Raw genomic sequence first — 18,249 nt, 5'->3', positions numbered from 1 at the left:
CTATATGATGTAAAATAACCTGAGGCTTAATTTCACCAACAGATTCGACAAGTACTCGATGTACCTCTCTGAAGAGTATCCTTCTCCCAGTCTGGCCCTGATAAAACATTATAAGTTTCTAGATTGTGGTCCATGTCGGCATATTCTTCCAATGCCATGCATTGAGAAGAGGTTCCATTGATGGATGCACATCTTCTTCACTCTGTTCGCTCTCTGGCTTTATGGCCTCAACACTGACAGAAAAGCCACACTTGCAAAACACCTTTCAATGGTGTATGCAGGCAGCGCATCCCACACAATGACTTAATCCATAAAATGGCATCCAGAACAGTGACATTCTTAGATATTTCAGTTGCTGTAGAGCACTCGTCCATTTTGCAGTTTCCTCCGATAATTAATTGTTACGGCCTAAAGTATCCCTGCATCACAGGTCTGTAGTTTAGATGTTGTATTTGGGGGCAGAACATTTACATTGCTAAACTGAACATAGGGGTGTGCACTGCAGTTGTCTACGATGATTAAAATGTTCCGACTTTTCCGTTTCATTTTGTTTTTGACAGATACAAGCCAGTTACAAAATATGTCATCCAAGCCTTTCTGTTTGATTCATAGGCAACACCCAACGATCTTAAATTAAATGACCTAAAACATCTTGGGTTCCGTGATTTGCCTATAACTAAGGAGTCCAGTCTTTTCTCCAGTTACATTACATGCTAACAATGGTGTCAATCTCTCCTTTGCTTTTTTCCCTCTTTTGCAAACATGATCTTTCTGCACTAGGGACCTGTCAGGTAGCCCTCTGTAAAAGAGTCATGTTTCATCAGCATTAAAAATATCACATAGATTATACCCTTCAGTGATGGATGCTAGTCTTTTTTCAGACATCAACTGTCTGTAAACCCACATCAGCTGATTCTTCACTGAGCACACTTGCTGTGATATTGTATCTATTTTTGAAGTTCTCCAGCCATCCATTTGATGCAGCAAAGTCATCATAATTCAGTTCTGCTGTGACTATAATTGTCTTTGCCTGAATCAACTTTCCACGTACTGGTTGGTTTTACTCTTTGCAACACAAAACCACTCCCGTACTCGCTTGTTTAGATCTCCATACACTGTCTGTCGTGCCGTGGCATATTTCCTCTGTGCTTGTGCACCTTTCTGCCATTCGTTTCTAATGGACTCCTTAAATTTGATAACATTCTGAACTTAAGTTTTACCGTCGTTTAAGCTGGCTGCTATTTTGCGATCGGTCCCCCCTTTTTGTATACTTATTTCAATTACATTAACTATTTATTCCAGTGTAAGAACGTTCGTTTTTCGTTAGAAGTTCTGGCATTGTTATTAGTGTTCACGTATTAACGACTAGATGTATTTATATTTGGATCTAGTTTTGGGGAAGTTTGGAATACATATATATTATGTACCAATGAAAGAAACCAAAATACATAATTAACTCATCAAGAAACAATACATTTATTTTGAGAAAAATTTTAAATCACCAGATTTACAGCTCTATAAACAAAGGTTGAGGCCATTTGCACCCGGGTAAACCGTAGGTGGCTTGGTGAAACACTGTAACTAAAGAAATAATATTTTTTAAAAAAGAATCCGGAAATGATTATCACTTACTAGTATTACAGACAAAGAGCTTATTCACCCGCAGGCATCACGGATTAACTGGAAAGACAATCGATGCACTCAACCCTACACTGAATCCCTTTGGAAAGATTTCTCACTGGGACATTAGGACTACCGGCGTTGTGTGAGCTTTAGAAAAAATAAAGAAAAAATACAAACCTGTAAATTGACTGTGTATGTTCATCATTACTCCCTTTGATGAACAAATAGATAATCTTACTGGCTATTCACATGACTTTGGCACCACAATGGTGGTTAGTGACGTACTTTAGTCTGGTTTACTGCAGTTTACAAATGACACCATATGCTGGACTTGTATATTTCACAAAACTGGTAGCTAGCCAAATTTTAAGAAAAATACCTTATTAGAACAATCTTTACTAGTTATGCGGTCTTTGTTACAAAGGTTTAAATATGGTTCGTGGTGTTTATTTGACTATATGGTTGTTCAACTGTAGTGTTATTTAATGTGCACTTTGTTTGTATACTACATGCATCCTGTTTACAAAGGATTAAGTCAAGGTCAGTGGTTTCGATCTTTATTTTTCCTATGCAGTCGTTCATTACAGTGTCAAAGTGCATATTTTGCCAAGACATGATGGTCGCTGGTGGTGTTCAGCTCATTATAGAGCGTGTATATAGTAAAATTGATCCGTGTATTACGATTGTGGTCGGAAATGACAGGTGGTCGCTCATAGCATAGGTTGTTCATAACAATTTTTACTGTACTGGCAAGTATAAATTGCTCAGGCTGGTCAGTTTAAGACAGCGTTTGCAAACAGAAAGGGTCTCTATCAATTTAAAATCATGTCGTTTGTTTATGGAACACACCAGGGACCTTTGAGCAACTAATGGAAGTCGTCCTTGCCGGGTTACAATATAAAGTTTGCCTAATTTATCTTGACGACGTGGTAGTATTCGGAAGCATGTTTGAGCAGTTGCTTCAAAGACAAGCACATTTCTTTACTTTTCTTCTTGGAACCGGTCTAAAGGTGAAACGCAGCAAATGTACACTCTGTGTGCAAAAGGTTCGGTATCTTAGTCATACTATTTCAGCGGCAGGAGTTGCCACTGATCCTTAGAAAGTAGCTGTTGTTATGAAATGGCTCACTTCAAAGTCTGTTACTTCAGTGCAGAGGTTCCTTGGGTTTTGTAGTTATTATCGGCTGTATGTAGGAGAATTTGCTGAAATTGCAGCTTCCTTACACCAGTTAATGACAAAGAATGCTTGACTCTGCACCAGTGTTGGCTGTAACGAACATCAATCGCCCCTTTATACTGGACACATATGTGAGTGGCGAAGCCATAGGAGCTGTCCTGTCCCAGAAAATTCATGGGAAGGAAAGAGTAGTAGCTTACGCTAGTCGGTGCCTGGACAGGACAGAACACAAGTGTTGTGTCGCTCGTCATGAGCTGTTGGCCGTCATACATTTTCCTTGATATTTTAAGACCTACCAAAATGGCAGAAATTTCAAGGCATGCATTGATCACAGTAGCCTGCGGTGGCTCATGAGCTTCAAAGAGCCAGAGGGACAGTTTGCCTGTTGGTTGGAGCAGTTGTCAGAATATGATTTTGTGATAGAACATTGCCCTGGAACTCGACATGCCAGTGTTGATGGTTTGAGTCGCTTACCCTTGCAATGGTTGCAAATACCGTAGCAAACATACCGCGGGGTTCTCTGCTATACGGCTGGACAGTTTGGATACATTTTGGAGAGATACAGAAATAATATGCTGCTTTATCACAAGTTATTAGTTGGTTCAGGCACAGCAACGCCCTGTTTGGAAAGAAGTATCTGGGAATAATGCATCCGTTAAGGTATTATGGGGGGCATACACATTATTAGATATATCAGACGAGATGCTTGTGAGAGTTTGGCTTTATCATTCCGGCAAGCCTGTTAAAAGTTTCATCGTCGTACCATACAGCTGGCAGGGAGAAATTTAGGTGTCGACAAAACCATCAGCAAAGTGCGCCAATGTTACTATTGGCCCGATATGAGGGACAATATTTGTGACTACTGTGCGAAGTGCATCGTTTGCGCTCAGCACAAAAGTCCCAGTAGAAGAGCCAAGTAAAACTAAAGGGCATACTGGCTGGAGAAGCAGGAGAGCTGGTAGCCCTCGATATTTTTGCACTTCATAAAAAAGACAGAGGAAGGAAATGCATACATCCTTGTAATCGGAGATCATTTTACTAAGTGGATTGAAGCGATACTTCTGCCTTATATTTAAGCCATCAAGGTTGCAAGATGCGTTGCTGGATAATTTTATTTGTAGAGTTGGTGTGCCTTGTGCTGTCATCTGACCATGGCCGATAGTTTGAGAGCACCGTATTCAAAGAGCTTTGTATACTATTGGGATTAAGAAGACGCGAATGTATCCATATCATCCACAATGTAATGGGATAGTGGAACGGTGTAACCGAAATTTATGCTAGATGATAACAGCATATGTGGATGATAAACCAGAAACCTGGGACCATGGGGTTTCTAATTTACAACTGAAGTTTTATTGAAGTTTTTGGAAATTTGGGATAAACTTATGACTTATGGCGGAATCGCGCCAGGGTTTTACACCGTTCGGTCAAGCAAATACCCCTGGCTCGTAACAGTATTATTTCTAATACCAGAGAGAGATGGACAAAAAAATTTAAATAGCTATGAGTCCCCAGTCAGCAGTGCCGACAGTCTAAGCATATAAATAACTCAAGGTGGAAAGTATAACAATTTAATAAAATATAACAATGAATTCAGTCATTCCCGTGACAATTTCTCAAATTTAGCTCTTCAAACTATTACAATTGATGAAGTATTACAAGTTGTCAAATGTCATTTCATAAATTTAACGGTCTTAAGAGAGAGAGTATTTCCTTACCGATGTTAGTTCCAGTTACTCATATGTCACGAATCCTGTCGTATTTGTTACTCTGGCACCCTTGCTACTGTGCTTTCCAGTCACTTCTAGTGCTCACAGTCACATGCTCCTTCTGGCACTGCACCTCAACCTCTGACGTCACTATGGTGTCTTCCTCAGGCCCTTTGGCCTTTTCCGATGTTCCTGCTCTTTGGGCGTCAAGCCTCCACTTCCACCCGGAAAGCTTCCTGTTGAGTGTAGAATTAGAGGTGACGTGTAGTCTGGTCTCCCTAATCTACTCTAAGGTAAATTCACCACGCTCTCACAGACCATTCATCAGAGAAATAACAAGTACATTAACAGGTTGTTACCTGTTTAGACTCGAATAAACAGTAACACAAAAAGAGTGAAAACAACAAACTTTTTAAAATTTAACAGAAAAATTATTTTCCTGGAAAAATTCTGTAAAAATGAAAAAATACGAACTTACGATTTCAAGAATCAAATCCAAAAATAATCCCAAAAAAAATCCACGAATTAAATTGCAAAAGTCCTAATGATAAATATTCTAATAATTTCAAATTCGAATCCTGATTGCAAATCCAAGATGGATGACGATGACGTATGCTGTCCGTACTGTGCATATCTACAGTCATTGTAGAAAAACAAATAATGGCACCCAGTATTGGAAATCCAAATTAAACTTGTAAGCAATGTCTTTCCAGAATTTTTGTGTGAGTACTCCTCAAAATATTTCAAGAGAATAAAGAATTAATTCTTTTGAAATCCAAATGATCTGAAGATAATTAACTTAAAAATCTGGCAACAACAAGAAAATATAACTTGATACCAAGTGTAATAGCCCGAAAACATAGAGATCTCTCTAAACATCTATATTAAGACTAACAAATTGCATAATTGTGGAAAAGACAGAATTCTTAAATCAAAAGGGGTCACGTGATCGTGTTTATGTCACGTTTACAGAATATAGCCTTGATTAGACCAATGACTTTCTCTAAGAAATACAAAATAAAAAGTTGTTTACTTCTTAAACCGAAAGCCCCATTATGACATTGACAACAACCAATCATTTTAAAATAAAATAGAACTGTGTTTACTAATGTGACCCGGGATTTGCGTCGTGTGCTAATGTGCGTTGTTGTTGTGAGTGAGCGAACGAGTGAGAGATCGATCGCGGTGCATGATTCCCTTGCGTCACGTGTATGAAAACCACCTCTCCGTGATACTAATAAAAGGCTAGGGAATTACTACTCGAGGCTAGAGAGAGAGTCATACAACACCTCGAGCAGTGCGGAGATTTGTCTTTCGCGCAAGTGAAAGACAAAGGGATTGAATACGTTAATATATTTCGGGAAAGTAATACTCTTCGAGTCTGTTTTTTTGTATTGTACCTCATACCAACTGTCATAAATCCCACAATCAACAACAAGAGTATTTATTTCTTTGCGAGAGGAGTGAGAGCTCACATCTGGCGCCCACCGTGGGACCCGTGGGATGGAGAGAAGATCTTATTTGACTGGTAAACCAGACCGAAGGGCTGCAAGCAAGGGATCCCAAAAAGGAGTCCACATTGGGGAGTGTAAGCGTACTGGAGGATGCTAGCGCGCGCTTCAAAATTATTTGGTAGTGTTCTTTTCTTGGCCCGAACAGGAAACATTTGCAGCACTTTCAACGTTCTTGGCAGATGAAACTGAACTTTGACGACAGATGACGTCACGGTTATCTTCACAGCTGATGACATTTAACTGTGCATATATATATATATATATAGGATGATGAGTAATGCGTGTTTTGTGTTACGTGTTATTCGTTTAATTAGTGATAGTTTCGAAAGGAAGGATTCTTGGATTTGGAAATGATGTAAGTGTTATTTTCCATACATTTGTTAGCTATTCAATATATTATTTGTCGTTTGCAAGTAATAGTAATGACGTTCTAACTCTAGTTGTGCTTATCGCCAGCATTGCACGAACAGTAGTCGTTTAGTTCAACACGTGCTAGCAGTACGGTTTGACCCACTTGTTAGACGCTACGTAGAAATCGCCGTGTCAAATCGAGGTTAAGGTCATTGTTGTGAATTCAGCCTGTTGACAGATTGGCTATAACGCACATGGCATAATCTTTAGCAGTTGCAAAGGACTTGCTTGTTACCTGAATATAATCTGGCGTTAATTCAATGGAAATTGCAATGACATTTATGACAATTGCCAGTATTTTGCATACGCTTATTTTCTGTTTTCATTATTGATGTAGTATATCAGTTTCGTTTATTGAGAAATACATGTATACAGGTTGGTGTTGATTATTAGATTATCTGACCACCACATATAAGAGGGTTTTATAGATCACTGCGTGAGGTGTTGTTGACTTAATGAGACAGCTTTGACTTCTTTATCTAATATACCACTATGCTTTAAACCCCACTCACACAATTTTACAGCGCTCTAACGCCCGAGTGAAAGTTGCAGAAAGCGAGGTGATAGTACTGTTTGCATATTTGTTTAGGGGTTATATAAGTAACACCATTATGCGGTTATTATATGTATAAGCTTGCGCTTCATATTTTAAAGCGTGCGAGACGGTTTCTATTTAGAATTTGTCAGCATATTTTGTTAAAGTAATTTTGTAGTGAGATTAATATCTACTTTGAAGACTTACGCCTTTATTGATTGCTTGCGTTTGTAAATAGTTTCTTGACTGAATCGTGGTTATACAATCGATCGCTGTCGTACGATTTGTTTGCAGTGTCAGATATACGCGCGTTTTTTTTAAAGGGTTCTTTTCATGATGGCTACAAGTAAGAACCCAATGACAAATGAGGAAATGATGCAGGAATTGGGAGGGGCTCGCTCATGCGGTTTTGTATACAGAGTACGGACACCAAGCCCAAGATTCAAGTAGGTGCTTCAGCACTGTTCGGTGGTTCCCAGGGTACTCACCCAGCAGCCAACGCAACCCCCACCCAGTCCACTTCCGTCGTAGTACCTAAGATCCCTTTCTTTTCGGGTGATGACCCAACACAAAAAGGTGACGTCACATATTACGAATGGAGATTCGAGGTAAAATGTCTTATACCTGAATATCCCCCAACGATCATGACACAGACTGTCAGACGGTCTCTGCGGGGCAAGGCGAGACATACCGTTATAGCGTTAGGCGAGAAAGCATCGATTGACGCCATATTAAGGCGCCTAGATACTGCCTTTGGAGATATATCGACTCAAGGCATGATTATGCAAGAGTTTTTCAACTCTTTCCAGAGAGAAGGGGAATCTGTGACATCCTTTGGTTGCAGGCTGGAGACCCTTCTCCAAACTGCGATCGAAGCGGGCCACATCAGAGAAGAGGATAAGGACGGCCTCCTCAGACAGAAGTTTTGGTCTTCACTGAGGAGTGAACTCCTCAAGAGCCACACTCGCTATAAGTTCGACTCAATCACTAACTACGACGAGTTACTTCGAGAAATTAGGATGGTCGACAAGCAACTGAACTTGCCGAAGGACGCTAACCCAATTCCCCCTCAAGAAAGTACACCACCTGCCCATGGTAGAAAGCGGCTACGAGCGATGCAAGATGGAGAAAGATTTCGATTTCAGAATCCAACAAACTGAGAGAAACTAGGATTTCAAATCGACGCCCTTGTTAAACAGCTGCAAGAACAATCGCTACTCCTCAGAGAACTGTCTGGAACTAACAAAAGGAGGGATGGCATTAACAGATTAGCCCACAACTACAGCGATGACAGCCGACGCTACAATGGCAATAGGGGCCACCATTACCGTGGAAGTCGGGGGAACGGTTACAGAGCTAACGGTAACCTAGGGCGTGGTTATGATGGGGGAGAGCAGAATTTAAAAGAGTGACCGCCTCTGAAGATGGCCATGCGGGGGCTGGTGACAAACCTAAAGGCCAGAATACGCTATTTTAGCGCTTGGTTGGTTCTTCCAACACTAGTATTGTTTATCTAAACAATGTTCCAGTTATTGCTCTTATTGACAGTGGATCCATGGTGACTACCGTATCAAATAGTTTTTATTTGTCCTGGGTGATAAGCCGGTGCTTCACTCTCTGGAATCACTGGGTCTCAGGGTAATTATTGCAGACGGCTCTTTTTAGAGTTATCTGGGATACATTGAGTGCCCCATTAGGATGCCGTTTGTATCTGATTTTGAACTCAGTGTCCCCATTTTAGTCGTACCAGAGACAGAGTCCAACCGCACTTGTCCTGTCGTTATTGGAACAAATTAATTCGTTTGTGTAGGGATTACATAGTTGATAATCCTCCTACAGATGGAATCCCAGATACATGGAAACTTGCTATTGAAAGCATTGAGTGTAAGTCATTTACAGTGAGATCTACTAATATGCATGCCGTCAATGTTGCGCTGTATGAAACCATTACTATCAACGGCATTGCTCGCAATGTCGATGCTCATATAGCAGAAGCAGTTAGAGAGAACTTGGGAAACTCTAAACAGGTTACTGTCTGTCCAAGGGTGATCAGGGTTGATCACAAGGGATCATATTCCAGGGTTCAGGTCAGATTTTGCAATATGTTCGCCAAAAGGGTGACAAAAAGACCCAAATCAGATATATGTCTTGTAAGTGAAGTCAAAGTTGTGGACAACTTAGCTTCTAACTTCACTCCTGACATGTCCAAAGACAGTGGACATTCCTCTCTGGAAGATTTGAAAGTTAAGATTGGTGTTGAAAATCTGAACCCTGACCAACGTGGCAGACTTAGGCAAGTATTGGGCAGGTGGGATTCCATATTTTCAAAGGGCCCCACAGATTTGGGAAAAACTGATTTAGTCAAGCAAAAGATTGTGCTTGATGACGATAAACCGTTCAGACAGCCATACAGGAGGATACCGCCGGGGATGTATGAGGAGGTGCGTCAGCACATTAGGGAAATGTTAGATGGTGGCGCAATTAGGGAATCTGACAGTCCCTACTCCTCGAATGTTGTGTTAGTCCGGAAACGCGATAACAGCTTACTTTTCTGTATAGACTACAGGTCCCTCAATGCATGGACCCGGAAGGATGCTTATATGCTTCCACGGTTTGACGATACAGTCGATGTCTTACAAAGGTCCAGATTCTTCTCTAAGCTGGACGCTAGGTCTGGTTATTGGCAAGTTGAGATAGAAGAACAACATAGGCAATATACAGCCTTCTCGGTGGGTCCGCTCTGGTTTTACGAGGCGAACCGAATGAGTTTTGGTCTGTGCAACTCTGGGGCTACTTTCCAGCGTCTCATGGAGAAATGCATAGGAGAAATGCACCTCAAAGAGTGCCTCATCTTCATAGATGACATTCTCATATTCTCCAGAACGTTCGACGAGCACATAGAACGGTTAGAAGCTGCGTTCGCACGCTTACATCAGCACGGTCTTAAGCTGAAACCCTCTAACTGCGAGTTGTTCATGTCCTCAGTCGTTTATCTGGGCCATGTTATATCGGAGGAAGGTATCAAGACCGACCCGGAAAAGACCTCTGCGATTAGGAATTGGCCAAAACCTAAAAACATTAAAGAGCTACGTCAGTTTTTAGGGTTCGCAGGATACTATCGCCGCTTTGTCGAGAGATTCTCGCAAATAGCACAACTATTAAACGCTCTTTTAGAGGGCCATGGCACGACCAAGGCGTCTCGAAAGAATAAGTCCAAAAACAAACAAGCAGCTCCTTGGGCTTAGGGCAGTGCTCAAGAAACCGCTTTTTAAAATCTTATAGATAAGTTGACTTCTACCCCCATTTTAGCGTTTGCCGACTATACTAAACCATTCATAGTGCATACGGATGCTAGCGGCTCTGGTTTAGGCGCAGTCCTATATCAAGAGCAAGAGGGGGTGAAAAGAGTAATTGCATACGCCAGTCGGGGGTTGAGACCTAGCGAACGACGCTATCCAGCTCACAAGCTCGAATTTTTGGCGCTGAAATGGGCCGTGACGGATAAATTCCACGACTATCTCTTAGGTTCTCCCTTCGAGGTGATCACGGACAGCAACCCATTAACATTCGTCCTTTCGACGGCAAAATTGGATGCTACAGGGCATAGATGGGTTGCGGCTCTGGCAGATTACAATTTTTCCATCAGGTATAGAGCTGGCAAAAATAACGCTGACGCCGACGGTTTCTCGCGTTTACCACAAATATTCCCAGACGTGGTGGAAGCCATTTGCCATTCAGCCACTGTTTCTGCACCCTTGATTGGGAGTATTTCGGATGATCCAGCACCTCGGTCGGCCGATGAGGTGTTTGCGTCTAAACAGTATAATAACATTTACCATTCAGCCACTGTTTCTGCACCCTTGATTGGGAGTATTTCTGATGATCCAGCACCTCGGTCGGCCGATGAGGTGTTTGCGTCTAAACAGTATAATAACATATAGTGGGACAGGGAACAGTTGACTGATAAAACTCTAGCGAGAATTATTGACCTCAAGAGTAAAGGTTTTCGGCCCAAGGAGTGGGATCTCCGGAGAGAAAATTCGTCGGTGCGGAAATTTCTCCGTGAATGGGACCGCCTTGAGGTTGAAAACGGCGTTCAATACAGAACCACTTCTCTTGACGGTCAATCAATCAAACAGCTTGTGATCCCAGTGTCATACCGGAGCCTTGCCTTGAAATGTATCCACAACGATATTGGCCATCAAGCCAGAGAGAAGACACTCTGGTTAGCTAGGCAAAGGTTTTATTAGCCGGGTCTGGAGAAGGACGTGAATCGCAAGGTGGAGTCTTGCGAACGATGCATACGCAGAAAGACCCCGGTTAAGGCAATGGCAAAATTAACCCCAATTCACACCACCCACCCAATGGAACTCGTCTGCATAGACTTTTTGTCTCTTAAGCGATCTAAGGGAGGGTTTGAGAATATCCTGGTGATAACTGATCATTTCACCAGGCATGCTCAGGCCGTTCCTTTCCACAATCAGACGGCTCAGACTACCGCTAAAGCCCTTTATGAACACTTCTTTCGATATTATAGTTTTCCGGAAAGGCTGCACAGCGATCAGGGACGTAATTTCGAGGGTGGAGTTATAAAGGAGTTATGCAAATTAGCGAACATACAGAAGTCTCGCTCCTCCCCATTCCATTCACAAGGGAATGGTGCTTGCGAACGTTTCAATGGTACGCTCTTAAAAATGCTAGCGACATTGGAGGAAGAGGAAAAACAAGATTGGAAATCTTACATTGCTCCAATTGTCCATGCATATAATGCTACTAAAAATGACACCACCAGATTCTCGCCCCATTTTCTTGTGTTTGGGTGGCACCCCAGGATTTCTATCGACGCCTATCTGGGCACTACCCCACATAGTGGCGAGGCTGCTGAAGAGCCACATGCGTACGTGGAAAAACTGAAAGACCGCCTCCAATTTGCTTACACGGCCGCGTCAAGGGAATCTAGCAAGAGCCAGGCTAAGAACAAGGCCCAGTACGACAAAAGGGTCCGCGAGTCCAAACTTGAAGTAGGGGACCGAGTCTTAGTACGCAATGTTGGACTGAAGGGGAAACAGAAATTAGCCGATAAGCGGTCCAAGGATGTATATCAGGTGATATCAATCCCCAATTTTAGATATACCTGTGTACAAGGTAAAGAGGGTCGAGGGTTCGAAATTAACGCGCACATTGCATCGTAATACGCTTTTGCCAATTGACTACCTTCCTTGTAATCCAGTCCCCATGAAACAGGTTCAGAAGAAACCGGGTGTACCAAAGGCTTCACTTTTGGAGTCGAGCTCTGAATCTTCGAGTTCTGACTCGGACTCCGACCGGTATGTTATACCACAAAGACGATCCAGATGGCCAGAAGATATAATGTTCAATTCCGTGAACACCCTATCCGAACTGCATCTGATAACAGATCTCACTCTATTATCGATCCCCATATTAGCACGCCTCTTGAAAGCGTAAACTTTCAAACAAGTAGTTTTAGGCAATATGGCAGTAGTTTAGGTGAACCCACGAGTCATTTTTATACTCACTCTCACGTCTCACCCAAGAGTACTCAGTTCAGTTCCCCAGTGATATCTGCCGAAAGGTCAGTTCAAAGCCCGACTAGATTAGAGGGAGACCCAGACCGTCAGCCTGTGAGGTTGATCCTAAGCCCACTGGCGCCACAGGGGTCACAACAGGACGACTCAGGGCAGCAACCGCTGAGGCGTTCAACCAGAGACCGAAAACCACCCGACCGGCTAGGCCAGTGTGTGTGTTCGCAAACGGTTTACTACGTGTGAATTACTGAGATCTATAGATTTCAGTCCTGCTTATAGCAGTGGATAGCTGAAACAACGCAGTAGAGTCCCTTTCGTGTAAATTAAATACCGCAAGGCATTTGACGACGACGATTCAATTTAATTTTAAATTATTAATTAAAGCTCCGTATTTTTAATCATTTCTTATGTATGATAGGTTTCTTGACTCTTTTCAGACTTGAAGGATGGTTCAAAATGGTAGTTGTAGTTATTGTACTTTTTTAAGCACACTCTTGCTAAATGTCGGGAGACATTTACCTGTAGGGAGGGAGTATGTGACCCGGGACTTGCGTCGTATGCTAATGTGAGTGGTTGTTGTGAGTGAGCGAACGAGTGAGAGATCGATCGCGGTGCATGATTCCCGTGCGTCACGTGTATGAAAACCACCTTTCCGCGATACTAAAAAAGGCTAGGGAATTACTACTCGAGGCTAGAGAGAGAGTCATACAACACCTCGAGCAGTGCGGAGATTTGTCTTTCACGCAAGTGAAAGACAAAGGGATTGAATACGTAGATATAATTCGGGAAAGTAACACTCTTCGAGTCTGTTTTTTTTTTAATTGTACCTCATACCAACTGTCATAAATTCCACAATCGACAACAAGAGTACTTATTTCTTTGCGAGAGGAGTGAGAGCTCACACTAATTTTGAATCAAGGTCAGCTTCTAGGCCAACACATGGTGTTTACAAAAGGAATGATTCAGGTTAACCAGTTTTCTGGAAAAATATCATCTCCAGTGGGTAAATTTACGTTACAATAGGATGTAAAAAAAATACAAAACTTTAAAGCGGACAAACAAACAAATTAAATTAATATATACATATTAAATCAGATATAGGTAACACCTTCCCAAATACAAAAGAAAGATTTATATGATAAAGCTTTCTTTTCACCATAGATTAATTATACACTATTTTAAGAAAAGCATAAGAAGTACTCCTATGAATTATAACCAGTGTACATGAAATAATACATTGTTATAAACGGGAAAGAGCGTCTGCTATTAAATTGTATTTTCCCTTGATGTGCCTGGTGTTAAAAATATATTCCTGTAAAAACAAACACTACCTTAGTAGTCTTTGATTTTTATTTTTCACCTTGCCGATCAAATTAAGGGGGTTGTGGTCACTAAATACAATGACTAAGGAAGGAGCTGAGCTTAGGTAAACTTCAAAATGTTGTAATGCCAATATCAAAGCCAAACATTCCTACTGGATTGTTGAAAAATTCCTTTGGTGTCTATTTGATTTCTTGGAAAAATAGCACACTGGATAATCAATACCACTTTCATCTTCTTGAATCGAAACGGCTCGAAACGCAACATCACTTGCATCAACAGACAGTTTAAAAGATTGGCTGAAATTTGGAGCTGTAAAAACTGGCGCACTTTTAAATATGGCTTTCAACTTGTCAAAAGCCTCTTGACATTTTTCTGTCCAAAGGAACTTGTTTCTCTTAATACATTTGTCAGGGTTCAGCATATATAGAAAATTTTCGGCAGTATCCGGTTCACATTTTCAGTTTGCTTGCCTAATCAGGCATTTAGAACTTCTCACTTGCTAATGCCTAGATGGAATCTCTTTTGTGTCATATGGTCATTAACTAAAACACCCTATGAACATTTGGGTTAAACTTCTTCTTTCGAGAACATGATCCTCAAGACCTTTCATTCACCCCTTTGCATTGAGTTGGAGTGAGCTTCATACCCTATCTATAGAACCAGACTGTCTACAATTCATTGGCAGTTATGGGTTGTTTCTCTCCTTTGCCAACCTGGATTTTTAGTAAAACCTAGCTTTAATTGGTAGCTGCACTCCTAATCAGATCCCCAGTCTCAGGCTTATCTATGCTGGATATGATCAAGATTCAGAGTTGTTTGCCTAGTTTGAGCTTTATGTTTGTTTCTGGCAGCTTCTGAGAGAGAGAGAACTGAAGGGTAGGGAGTCGTTTCCTACCCTTAAAAGGCTCTGCTGAAAGTTTGGCTTCCACTATTTTGAGTTGTATTATCGTAACAATCGCTTATCACTCCCTTACAAAAAGGGACTTTTCATTCATATAGATTAAAGCTGATGAGGTTCAAAACAGTGCTACCTGTTTGGGTCTGTCTAACTCGTTTGTCATTTGTTACATCCTAGGGGCTTAAACTATGAGTGAAAAACTGACAAGTATTCTATCATTTGAAATATAAAGATATTTCCCTAAAATGCAAAATAAAAGAATCAAAAGTAACTTATGGTATCGTATGCATTCCTAAAAATTCTTCTACAAATTCCTAAAATGTTCTTATCAATTCCAGATAAGCCAGATATGCTTCAAAAGTATTCCGAATGAAAATTTGAATGTGCTTCATGGTTCATCCTTTGAGGTGAAGTGGGTGACTAAGTGATCTAAAAACTGTAAAGTTTGCCTTTTCTGTTTGGAAAGTGAAAAATAACTTCACACAGTGATTTATTTATAGACGTAGAATGATTTACAGTAGTTTATGACTTTTAAGACGCTCCCTTGCTGTAGCCAGGAAGTTCTGACAGTGTAATCTTATAGCCCAAGGTTTTTGTTGTTGTTGTTGTTGGGTTTAACGCCATTTTTCAGCACACGATAGGCTATACATGGCGGCTAGTATTAATGGTGGAGGAAGAACCCGGGAAAACCCCGGAAAGAACCACCGACCCACGAGAAACTACTGGCAAGCTTTCTCACATATCCACATTGGCCGAATCCGAGACTCGAACCTACGCAGACAGAGGTGAGATGGCAGTGATCCGTAACGGAGAGCGCATTAGACCACTCGGCCACTAGGGTATAGCCCAAGTTGAAATGTATTATATGCAGTGATGATACCAGTAGACAAACTCTTGCACATTCACAGGCATGCGTTGTAATAGCCAACTGACCATTAACCCTCGCCCGAGCATGTTATTACTGCTTGTTAGGCCAGCCATTTCATGATCAAAAGATATCAACTTCTATTTTGAAACATAAATATGGAAATATTAATTTTTGTTTTGAGAATATAAACATTATAGAGCACTTTCTAATTTTAATTTTTTTTGTAATGAAGATTTCGACAGCACTGCTTACATTATTTTCTTTATAACATTAGCTTGAAACCATAGGTGAACCTATAATGGTGAACATTGCTGTGTCAAGGAAATGCTACTTCATTAGGTTGTTTTATAAACAATTAGACAAATAGATTAGAACAGATATATAGTTCAGAGAAAGCAAAGGATAAATATCATGTGTTATGAGTCTGTGCTCTTAAATAAGTAACAGAAAAGAGTGAAAAGAAGCAAGCTTTGCAAAATTCAGCAAATAATTTATTTCCCTATAAATAAAAGTTTTAAAGAAAGGAACTTACAATATTATAAATTAAATCCCAAATAAACTAAAATTAAAGACACATGTCCACATAACAAAGGTTCTGAATAAAATTTAGTGGAAATCCAAATTAAATACAATGCTGAAAGTGTTTATATGTCTCTGGTGGTCTGTATCTTGGTTTTGCACCAAGTCTTTTGTTGAAACACAGTAATATTACTCTAGGTGTGAATTCACTACAGATGCCAGTGAAAGTCTCAGTCCAAGAAAGTCTCAGTCCAAGAATCTTGTCTTTTTATGAGCACTATGTATTTCCAGAGAAAAATCACTTGAATTAAATAATTGAAGAAGTAAATTCCAGACTCAGAGAATTAATGGACACAACAATAATACTAATAATAATATGCTAGATCATAAAGCATGATTTAATAACGTAAGGTCACAATTAGTATTTTCTAATAAAAACTAATACCTAATGGAAAATTTCAATCTGGAAGGTTCTAAATGTTGATAAGATAAACTGTTAGTTATAGTTAGAAGATCTGTTACTTATATTATAATATAAAACCTGGATTATGTCAGGTACATCAAAGAAATCCAATTTACCTAGAACCAGGTTCTAATAAACATGTTAACTTCAATTAATAATGATCCTAATATTAAACCCATACAGGCAGAGAATATTTTAGCTATGTGTTAGTTGTTTAAAACAAAAACATAACTCAGGTCAAGTAGAAAAAACATTACTATAGCACATACTGAAATTTAAAACAAAATTACTAACAAACAATGAAATTAAATATACATAACATCTGTGATTGAAGATTTAGCTTACAAATGTAGTAATATAGGTCAGAAACATATGGGACAATGCTAAATTGTCTAATTCGAAAGTGCTGCAACTTTGTGAGGTCAAGGTTGTTTTCTAACATTCATTGCTGTGAAAATATTAAAACGCAATGAAGTAATGACATTACTGCAAGTACATAGGCACATAAAATCAATGGATTATTGTAAAAAAGCTAGAAAGTGAGCGATTATATTAAGAAAATCCCTTTTTCTAAACATAGAAGCACTCACATTATGTCTGTGTGTGTGTGTGTGTGTGTGTGTGTGTGTGGTTTGGATTTTGAACATAGTTTTAACAATTTGTTGAGTCATATCGCTCTGATGTCTGCAATGTGGCAGGTTATAGTGATGTCTAGCACTGGGGCATCATGCCACAGACATATAGCACCACGTCCCACCAGATCACCTACTGACACAAGTCCGACCAGTCCTAACACTAACTTCTTAATTCTGAGCAGCAAGTGAGGCAGTAGTTAGTACCATTTGTATAAGTTTTTGGTATGACTTAGTCATGGGTTGAACCTGCAACCTCCCACATCCGAGTTGGCACGTTTTATGCATGGAGTCATATGTGTTCTTGTTTGTGTCAATTTGGTTTGAAAGAAGGGTATAGTCCAGTCATATATTGACAATATTGCTTCATTGTCCTGTCAATGACTAGGTAGAGTATTTAACTGGCAGCAAATGAAACTAGGATGAACAGTATGGTGTGATGTAATGTGTCCTTGTTGCATGTACATATTACAGGGGGTTGTTTGTTTAAAAGTCATTTTTAAATCTTTTTGACTGCCATTTTATGCAGAACTTTCAGAAAGCAAAAACAAAATTAATCGGTAGTTTATTAACTAACATACTTGCAAGACCATAATCTGACCTCCGTACAGTACAAATGTCCTCCTTGGATCACTTGATGTTATTCTGACCTCCTTTGTCATCACTAATTGCCTTTTTGGAACAAGCGATGATGTTTAATAGACCTTTGAACTTCAACCTTGATTTCATGAATGAAAATAGTACTATGTATTGTTCATGAAATCTCCTTATAGTACACATATAATCTTAGAATTGAAAATGCCGTTGACTAGGTGACTTTTAATAAAAAAGATATTTTAAAAGTAATTTACATGAGATAAGCAAATGTAACATATTAGATGATGTGATGGTGATGCATTTTGGCGATCTCATGCTTCATTTTTCTTTTTCCATTGTTCATGGACTAAAGATCGAAAAAGCATATTTTTATATAGGGCTTTTAGTCATGGTGCTACAGGTGGCCCTGGATGATTCCAAATTGCAGTAGTGTA

The 18,249-nt window shown here is 40.1% G+C and overlaps 2 protein-coding genes across 2 annotated transcripts in view; both read left to right on the top strand.

Moving 5' to 3' along the window:
* The window catches only part of LOC149773284 (uncharacterized), an 85,737-nt gene that overhangs the window by 55,759 nt on the left and 11,729 nt on the right, over positions 1-18,249 (top strand). The window lies entirely within an intron of this gene.
* Positions 7,371-8,129, top strand: LOC149773285 (zinc finger CCHC domain-containing protein 18-like). Its single transcript, XM_089946465.1, has one exon. It carries the CDS (start codon positions 7,371-7,373, stop codon positions 8,127-8,129), a length of 759 nt encoding a protein of 252 aa, XP_089802591.1.

Source organism: Sinohyriopsis cumingii, unplaced genomic scaffold (assembly GCF_028554795.1).
Source record: "Sinohyriopsis cumingii isolate HCF-2022 unplaced genomic scaffold, ASM2855479v2 utg000695l, whole genome shotgun sequence".
In the NCBI taxonomy this organism is placed as follows: domain Eukaryota; kingdom Metazoa; phylum Mollusca; class Bivalvia; order Unionida; family Unionidae; genus Sinohyriopsis; species Sinohyriopsis cumingii.
Note: the sequence above shows the minus strand (reverse complement) of the source record. Positions and strands in the feature narration are given on the sequence as shown.